Source organism: Prunus mume, unplaced genomic scaffold (assembly GCF_029339155.1).
Source record: "Prunus mume cultivar Tortuosa unplaced genomic scaffold, ASM2933915v1 scaffold20, whole genome shotgun sequence".
NCBI classification, from domain to species: Eukaryota; Viridiplantae; Streptophyta; class Magnoliopsida; order Rosales; family Rosaceae; genus Prunus; species Prunus mume.
This window is the reverse complement of record NW_028296566.1, coordinates 37501-47500: the sequence shown is the minus strand read 5'-3', so window position 1 is coordinate 47500 and position 10000 is coordinate 37501. Positions and strand designations below refer to the sequence as shown.

Genomic DNA, 10000 nt, shown 5'->3' with positions numbered 1-10000 from the left:
TGTACGTATTCGGTAAGAATGAAATATTCTCAGAATTATCCATTGATACGACATGCTGCTTTTTCCATTCATTCCTTTCAGGATCAGTCGTGGTCTTACAAACTCTACCGATGATGTGGACGAATCCGTTGCTTCATACAAGTGTGTAAAAGATGCTAGTCGCACTTAAAAGCCGAGTACTCTACCGTTGAGTTAGCAACCCCAATAATTAGAATGTGTAGATACAATCAGAATCCCAATAAATAAAAAGATTGAATTGCACAGCGCAATCAAAAGCAATCAAAATATTAAAATAAATTTAAAAATTTCTAATTGATTATATTCTGAACATAATAAAAATTAACGGATAAAAATAGGCATTTTAAATATTTAAATATTTAAGGACCGCCCCTTGTCTCTTATGTTATCCATTAATGAATTAGTACATATAGATTTTTATTAATTTTAATCTTAATCAAAATAATAAAAAAAAGACTTCTTGTATCACAGAAAATCCAAGAACCCATTATTTGAATGAAATAAAATCTATGGGACAGAGATATAAATAGATCCTTATTATCCACGATCGGATTATATTTATTTGATACACTGTTGTCAATATGAATGTTGAGAAAAAAAATACAAAAGAGAAAACAAATTATAAATCTAACTAACAATTTAAATTTCAATCAATTTTAATAAAAAAAAACTAAGTACTTGTGTTGGATTGGCACTACATAATATATACAATATTTATATACAATATTGGTGGAAGAATAAATTAAGGAAGATAAAGGGAAAAGTAGAAAAAAAATGAGGTTTATTTGATAAGTAAAATAAACAAGTTTAATCCTTTGTGTTTTTTTATTTGTTCATAGAGTTCCACCGAAAACCACCTCATTGACAGTAATCTCAAAATTTTATATTTATAGACCCGATTACTTCATTTATTCACTTGATCTTTTTCTATCTATTTATATAAATATAAAAAAATAGATTTTTGTTGTTATAAAAGACAACATTCTATAGTAACAATAATAAATTAAGTATGATATGAATAGAACAAAAGAAGAAATAGCAACGAAACAAAAAGGTTATCCAAAGCTATATACAAATCATCCACATCTTCTTTTTTTATATTTCATTAATTGAATTTTGTTTGTTGATTAAGGCGAAGCTCCGTAAAAACCCCCGCCTTTTTTGAAATATCATGAACAGTTCCTGTAGGTTGAGCACCTTTTTCAAGGAAATATAGAATAGCAGGAACATTTAAATAGATTTGATTCTTTATCGGATCATAAAAACCCACTTTACGAAGATCTCTTCCCTCTCGTCGGGATCGAACATCAATTGCAACGATTCGATAAATGGCTCATTGGGATAGATGAACAATACCCCCCCCCCTAGAAACGTATAAGAAGTTTTCTCCTCGTACGGCTCAAGAAAATTATAAATTATGTCTTATGTCTATAGTATAGAATTATAACATCAAACATATCCATAAAATAAATAAATTAATTAAATTATTGATTTTAAGTACTTTTTTCTTATTCTTCCCCAACCGAAAAAAAAAAAAATTATTTGCACCCTCATAACTCAAGTTGAATAACTCTCAAATAACTCAAAAGAAACCTTTTAGGTATTTCATTTATTGAGTGGTCTCTAACCCCTTTTGTCTGTCTACTTTAAGAATCTATTTTGATTCTTCATTCTGATCTAGTTGTTGAGACAATTGAAAAATGGTATTTCCTTGTTCCAGGATCTTTATCTTTGCCTTGAATCATTGGGTTTAGACATTACTTCGGTGATCTTTAAATCGTTTCAAAATGGCAGCAACATACCGTTTTTTGTGATTTCTTTCTATCAAAGAATCATATGAATGGTTGATTCCTACGTAATACACTTTACTTTTGATTTGATTTGATTTGATCGAAAGAGTTTTACCAATTCTAACATTAATTTAAAATTAAATCGAATTGGATCCTTTAGATTTATATATCGAAAATATACTTACGAAGTTGTTCCAATTTATTGATCGATACTAACCTTAGATTCTTGCCCTTGAGAAATTAATCAATACTTTCTACTCGAGCTCCATCGCGTACTATTTACATCACAACACTCCAAAAACGGGGGTTCCAGTAGAACAGAACAAACGATGTCGAGCCAAGAGCACTTTCATTCCTATATAATATAAAAATGGTGGATGTAAGAATCCACAGCGGATCATGTCCTTCAAGTCGCACGTTGCTTTCTACCACATCGTTTTAAACGAAGTTTTACCATAACATTCCTTCAGTTTGGAACCAGTATGTAATTGATTCAATTATGGAATCATGAATAATCATCGGTTCGGCACGAATAAACAAGTTATTTTTAATCTCTATCTTCAAGTAACATGATAGGATAAATTCAACAATTTAACACTTCTTCGAGTACCAAGAACTCATAAGAAATCATTAAAAAGATTTAATTGATTGAATAATTTCCTACCCGATATCATTATTTGCATTTTGCATAAGGTTTTACAGTAAGGACCATTCACTTTTTATCATCATAAGAGAGAGAAAAATCTATATTGGATTAACCCATCAACGATAAAAAAAGATAGATAAAAAAGACTTATGTAAGAAAAGGTTTAAGGTTTAGGTTGTTATTTTTTCATAGTGTAAAATCAGTATAACAAGTCACAAACAGATTAAATTTCGTATGCGTGTTATTTGAACTAGATTAAATTTATGAAAAAGATATGATTCAGATTTCATATAAAAAAAAAAAAGAAACAAGAATCACATTCTATACCAATATTATACCCTTAAACGGAAGACTGTTCGAAAAGACAATCTTTAATTTTTATATATTTTATTATGATATAGATATATATATTATATTTTATTATATATTAATAATATTATAATATTATTATGGGTCAGGTATGCTCTGGGACGGAAGGATTCGAACCTCCGAATAGCGGGACCAAAACCCGTTGCCTTACCACTTGGCCACGCCCCATTTCTAGTCGACACTAATAAACACTAATATTGGTACTGGTTGTTCGTCAACTCCAGTCTAAATATCTATCATCTATAAAATAAATTACTACAATTTTTATACATGTAGACATAGAATTAAACTGAATTATTGATCATTACATATAATTCAATTAAGATATTGTATGAAAGTATGATTTATTCTATTCTCTTTTGATTTGAGAATTGAAGGATTGTTGATTGGGTGAGTTCAAATCAAAGAAAGTTTTTTGGTCTATCTTATTTTCTTTTTATTCATTTTTCTCTTCTATGAATAATAACATATTTATAATAATTAAATAATAAAAAAACTCAATTTATTAATAACTCAATCAAAATAAAATACAATTATCCTCAAGAACAAAATGTTTGTTATGCTTAATATATTTAGTTTGATCTGTCTTAATTCCGCTCTTTATTCAAGTAGTTTTTTCGTCGCCAAATTGCCCGAGGCCTACGCTTTTTTAAATCCAATCGTAGATGTTATGCCAGTAATACCCCTGTTTTTTTTTCTGTTAGCCTTTGTTTGGCAAGCTGCTGTAAGTTTTCGATGATATCTTTTGTCTAGACAAATTCATGATTTATTAAAAAAAAAAAACTCTAAGAATTGATAAGACCAGATAAGTCTTACACCCTCAATTCAAATATTGAAATTCTTGTACAACCGCGACAAATCTGGATCACCCCACTTCATTTCTTGGTGTAAAAATAAAAAAGGTAGGGTTTGCGGTATAAAAACGGAGAATCTATTCTCTTTTTTACTAAAAAAATCTTGGAGATTATGTAATGCTTACTCTAAAACTATTTGTTTACACGGTAGTGATATTCTTTGTTTCTCTCTTTATCTTCGGATTCCTGTCTAATGATCCGGGACGTAATCCTGGACGTGAAGAATAAAAAATAAGGTTTTTGTTTTCCTTGCTTGATTTTTAAATGCTCTTAGTAGTATTTTATTTATTACACATCTTTAACTATTAAAAAACAAAAAGAACTCGCGAAAAATTCGAAAGAAAATATCGAGTCATCAACAAAAACGGAAAGAGAGGGATTCGAACCCTCGGTACGAAAAACTCGTACAACGGATTAGCAATCCGACGCTTTAGTCCACTCAGCCATCTCTCCTCCCAATTGAAAAAAGATAATACTATGTTACATTATAAAAAATAAGGCTTAAAAAACCCTTAATAATTTTTTTTCATCCGATCCGAAGGGGCTTTTTAGTTCCACAGCCCGGCTAAGTACTGACCAGGCCGGGCCCGCCCTTTTTGTTCCAACAAATCGTAAATAAACGGATTTATTTAATTTGAAAACTAAAATACTTGCTTGTTATTACGATTGGAAAAATAAAAATAAAAAAAAAATTTCATTTCGATTTCTATGATTATCGAATCAAATGATATTGAATCAGAGTGTCATTTCTTATCTTAATTTTTTATATTTCTTATTTTATTTATATTCCTTTTATTTCAATTTCAATTAAAGTAAATATAAATAAATAAATAAGAAATAAAGGAACTGTGGATTCTTGCACAACCCATTTTCATGTATGTTATGGCTTAAGTAGTTTTGTCGAGACGTCTAGGTCAAAAACCTACGGCAAAAAACACTTGTTATTTAGTTATTTAAATTAAAAAAATTCTCCTTTCCTCATCTCATTAAGTTCTCTGATACAACACGTAAACGCTCTAATTTTAATGATTATTTTATGATCCTATCTTTTCTTTTAACTTTGACTTTTTATTACGACCAATTTTATTGTTTTATTGTTCGACAAAAGGTTCATTTATATACAATAATCGGATTGTAGCGGGTATAGTTTAGTGGTAAAAGTGTGATTCGTTCTATAATCCCTTAATAGTTAAGGGGTCTTTCGGTTTGATTAATATTCCATTCCGATCAAAAACTTTATTTCTTAAAAGGATTTAATCCTTTACCTCTCAATGAAAAATTCGAGGAATAATATACATTCTCGTGATTTGTATCCAAGAATCAATGAAAAGTTGAAAAATTGGATTATGAGATTACGAAACATAATTTTTTTTATTGGATCAATACTTCTATTCTAAATGGATAAGTTCTTAATTTATAAGTATAAATAAAGGATCCATGGATAAAGATAGAGGGTGTATTTCTAATCGTAACTAAATCTTTAATTTAGAATTTGTATGTAGGTAAATTGAAGCAAAATAGCTATTAAACAATGACTTTGGTTTACTAGAGACATTGACAAATTGTTTTAGCTCGGTGGAAACAAAATGCTTTTCCTAAGGATTCTCTCAAATAGAAATAGAGAACGAAGTAACTAGAAAGATTTTTATAATCCCCCTCTTTTCTATTAGGGATCGTCTAGAAAGCGGGTTGTTCTGAATACATTCAGACAGAAAAGCTGACATAGATGTTATGGGTGGAATTTTTTTTTATTTCGTTCATGTCTTAATCTGGGAATTTGTCCATCTTACATAAAGGAGCCGAATGAAACCAAAGTTTCACGTTCAGTTTTGAATTAGAGACGTTAAAAATGATGAATCAACGTCGACTATAACCCCTAGCCTTCCAAGCTAACGATGCGGGTTCGATTCCCGCTACCCGCTTTTACTTTATCTTAGTTTTATTAAATATTTTAAGATTTATATTAATTCAATTTTTAATTAATTTTTAATTAAAAATTGAATTAATATAATGCATCATTTATTTTTCCGAACAAGAAATATTAAAGTTGGAATGAAAAGCGTCCATTGTCTAATGGATAGGACAGAGGTCTTCTAAACCTTTGGTATAGGTTCAAATCCTATTGGACGCAATTTATTTCCATATGTATTTTTTTTTTTAGATTTCTATGTCAAGAAATATGTTTTGAATGACTTGAATAAGAAACGCTCTTATTACATATTAATTTAATTACATATAAATTTAAATTAAATAATATAAATTTAAATAAAATAATTAATATATATTCTTATATATTCTAAAGATTTTAGTTTATTAGTTTATATAAAGATATTATAAAAAAATATATTTATATAATTTATAGATAAATTAATAATTTTTATAATAATTTTTAAATGACTTGTTAAAGTCATGATATTATAATATCAAGTCATAATATAAAATATATTATATATATTATAAAGATAATATAAAGATTAAAAGATAATATAAAGATTAAAAGATTATATAATAATAATGATTATATAATATTTTAAATTCTAAAGATTTATAGAAAGATTATAATTTTATAATTAAATTAAGATTGATGAAGATTCAAAGTATTTCTTTATACTTGTTCCTGAAGTAGAAAACGTTCCATCTGTTCCTGAATAGCTTCTTTCAAAAGGGCTTCCGCTTCGTCGGTAAATGTCTTGGTAGATGATATGATTTCTTGGAACTGAGGTTTATTCGTTTTTAAGTAAGTACGTAACTCAACAAGAAATTTCCTTACCTGTCCGATTTCTAATGAATCAAGATAACCGTTCGTTCCGGTATAAATAGTCAGTATCTGTTCTTCCACCGAAAGGGGAGATGATTGAGATTGTTTGAGCAACTCACGTAATCGTTGACCTCTTGCCAATTGATTCTGAGTAGCTTTATCGAGATCAGAAGCGAATTGTGCAAAGGCTTCTAATTCTGCAAATTGTGCCAATTCCAATTTTGATTTGCCAGCTACTTGTTTCATGGCTTTAATTTGAGCTGCGGATCCTACCCTGGAAACAGAAATACCCACATTAATGGCCGGTCTGATTCCAGCATTAAATAAATCGGCAGATAAGAATATTTGTCCATCTGTAATGGAAATTACATTAGTAGGAATATAAGCCGAAACATCTCCCGATTGGGTCTCAACTATTGGTAAAGCAGTCATACTTCCTTCACCTAAACGAGAACTTGATTTAGCGGCTCTTTCCAAAAGGCGTGAATGTAAATAAAAAACATCTCCCGGATAAGCTTCGCGGCCCGGCGGTCTTCGTAATAGAAGAGACATTTGGCGATAAGCCTGCGCTTGTTTGGAGGGATCGTCATAAATGATTGAAGTGTGTTGTTCACGATACATAAAATATTCAGCCAGAGCTGCTCCTGTATAAGGAGCAAGGTATTGTAATGTAGCAGGGGAGTCCGCCGTTTCAGCTACCACAATAGTGTATTCCATTGCTCCCCTTTCCTGTAAAGCAGTCACCACCTGAGCCACAGAAGATGCTTTTTGACCGATAGCTACATAAACGCATACTACATTTTGCCCTTGTTGGTTGAGAATAGTATCTGTGGCTACTGCTGTTTTACCGGTCTGTCTGTCCCCAATAATTAATTCTCGCTGACCACGCCCTATAGGGATCATAGAATCAATAGCAATAAGTCCTGTTTGAAGAGGCTCGTATACGGAACGTCTCGAAATAATACCAGGAGCAGGAGATTCAATTAATCGAGATTCAGAAGATGAAATTTCGCCCCGACCATCAATAGGTTTAGCCAGTGCATTTATAACACGACCTAAAAAAGCCTCGCTTACGGGTATCTGAGCAATTCTTCCTGTTGCTTTTACAGAACTCCCCTCTTGTATCATCAAACCATCACCCATTAATACAACACCAACATTGTTTGATTCCAAATTCAGAGCAATGCCTATCGTACCCTCTTCAAATTCTACTAATTCACCTGCCATTACTTCATCAAGACCATAAATACGAGCAATGCCATCGCCTACTTGAAGTACAGTACCGGTATTTAAAACCTTTACTTCTCTATTATATTGCTCAATACGTTCGCGGATAATATTACTAATTTCATCTGCTCGAATGGTTACCATAAGTATTTCTTATTTTTTTGAAGAAAAAAAATAATGCCTGCATTAGAAGGACTAATCCGTTATTTCTTTCACCGTTCCAAACATACCAATATTAGTACTTATGGTACGTAAATGTAACTCGTTGTTCAAACAACTATTCAGAGTTCCTAGAGCTCCTTGTAAGGCTTGCTGAAAAACCCGTTGTCTAACTTGATTAATCGCTCTTTGTTGTTCAAAATGAATGGTTTCATTTTTGTAATTTTCTAATTGTTCCAAAGTCTTATAGGTGGAATTAATCAAATTCAATTTTTCTCGTTCTATTTCAGAGTATCCATTCACTCGAAACTGATCCGCTTCCGTTTCTACTTTCCGTAAGCGGGCCCGGGCTTTTTCCAGTTGGTCTAGGGCCCCCTCGCGTAGTTCTTCTGAATTTCGAATAGTCTTCAAGATCCTCTGTTTTCGATTATCTAATAAATCACTTAATGAAAGTAGATTATCTTTCCATTCATTTCAAAACTTCCACGATCCCTTCCCGAACCAAACATGAATCTTTCGCTTCATTTGGCTCTCACGCTCAATTACTTATACTTATGGGAATTCCCATATTTTTTTTTAATGTAATGAGCCTATCCTCTCTTCTCTATTCATATTCGAAAATATCGAAACGGATCGCTAATCCAAGAACATAATATTCGGAGGACTCTTCTGACCAAACAAATAATTGTCAGCAAGGTTGTTTCTTTTTTTGTTTTTAATCCAAAGAATTCTTCTTACTTTATACATAGGCCATCGATTCAGCATTGGATAAAAAAGATAAATAAAGGGGGGTGAAATACCCATTTTTCCGATTTTTTCCAATCAAATAACGGGTTCAAATAATTTTAGCGACATGAGTGTTTTATATCGAAAAAAAAAATTCCAACTATTTGTTTTGAACCCGCTTCCATATTAACTTATTAACTAACATAGTAGTAGAAAGAATACCATGCTGCATCTGAACTTCAAACGGTTTAGCTTTAACCCTGTTAATGGTTTACATTATTGGTTGAGAGAGAATCAAAGTAGATTTACCAATGAATCGCGAAATGCTATGGTTCTTAAATATATATATATTTTTTCATAAGAAATTCGCGGAATCATGCACCTTTTTTTCCTAGTTATAACGAAAAAAATGCAGTTGGTTGGATCCAGCCTATTCTTGAAATAAACAACTCGCACACACTCCCTTTCCAAAAAAAATCAACACACCAAGCACTACGCTTAGATTTATTGGATTTGTTGCTAAAATATCGGTATTAAACCCGAAACTCCCGGCGGATGGCCAATAACCCAAGGAAAGGAAAGAATCGGTTACATTTTTCATATGATCTCCTCTTTCTTATAGTTATAGATAGACTAATTATTTATATTTTTTTGTATTATTTTTATTATTAATTTCCCTATTTCTAAATAGAGTCAAAAAATATATTGATTTATAAATGGATTTTTTTTTCAATTGGAAATTTCCAATAAGTGGAAATTTCCAATAAGAATGATACTTATTAGAGTTAGGTACCAGATCTTATGTCAGGTCAGTTACGAAATATCTCGTTTGTTGCAATACTTCCTAAAAAAAGTTCTTCCATTGGACTAAGAAGGTAAAGGAAGAAAGCGAGTTGGAGTGTGAATTCCTCATCCTCAAATCAGCTCTTTCCGTGGGTTGTTGGCCCTAAGTAATTTAATTGTAGGAGTTAAATCTTACTATAATTCGAAAAAACAAGAGCAGCAAATCCAAGAAAATAAAAATATATATTTTTGGATTAAACAAAGGGGTTCGCAAATAAAAGGGCTAATGCTACAACCAGTCCATAAATTGTTAAAGCTTCCATAAAAGCCAGACTAAGCAATAAAGTACCTCGTATTTTTCCCTCCGCCTCTGGTTGCCTCGCGATCCCTTCTACAGCCTGCCCCGCAGCAGTACCTTGACCAACCCCAGGTCCAATAGAAGCAAGCCCGACGGCCAACCCAGCAGCAATAACGGAAGCGGCAGAAATCAGTGGATTCATGTTAAGTTCCTCGCACCAAAACAAAAAAAAATAAAAAAATAGTTAATGATACAATCAACCAACGAATTATGACTTAATTATTCCATCGCTAAGATTTATTCAGTTAAACTAATTAGAACCCCGAATTGAAATATTTCAATATTGAAATAAAAATAATATTAATATAATTA

General features: G+C 31.3%; 1 protein-coding gene and 2 non-coding genes across 3 annotated transcripts; 1 reads left to right on the top strand and 2 right to left on the bottom strand.

Annotated features, from left to right (window-relative positions):
- Positions 1-4042: 4042 nt before the first annotated feature.
- On the bottom strand, positions 4043-4130 carry TRNAS-GCU (transfer RNA serine (anticodon GCU)). Its single transcript has one exon. It is a non-coding gene; the product is annotated as a tRNA-Ser (tRNA).
- A 1606-nt stretch (positions 4131-5736) lies between these two features.
- Positions 5737-5808, top strand: TRNAR-UCU (transfer RNA arginine (anticodon UCU)). Its single transcript has one exon. It is a non-coding gene; the product is annotated as a tRNA-Arg (tRNA).
- Positions 5809-7811: 2003 nt separating this feature from the next.
- Positions 7812-9963, bottom strand: LOC148914326 (ATP synthase subunit b, chloroplastic-like). Its single transcript, XM_089043724.1, has 2 exons — positions 9004-9963; positions 7812-8282 (listed from the first exon to the last, which is right to left on the bottom strand). The coding sequence occupies exons 1-2, from the start codon at positions 9146-9148 to the stop codon at positions 7858-7860; spliced, it is 570 nt and encodes a 189-aa protein (XP_088899850.1). The 5' UTR covers positions 9149-9963; the 3' UTR covers positions 7812-7857.
- Between the last annotated feature and the right edge of the window lie 37 nt (positions 9964-10000).

Excerpts from the sequence above, each read along its gene's own strand:
- LOC148914326 (XM_089043724.1), bottom strand. The coding sequence starts at position 9,148 with ATGAAAAATGTAACCGATTCTTTCCTTTCCTTGGGTTATTGGCCATCC. Across the intron at positions 8,283-9,003 it reads TTTTTTTGGAAAGGGAGTGT|ATAATCTACTTTCATTAAGT; the intron begins GTGCGAGTTGTT and ends ATGAATGGAAAG.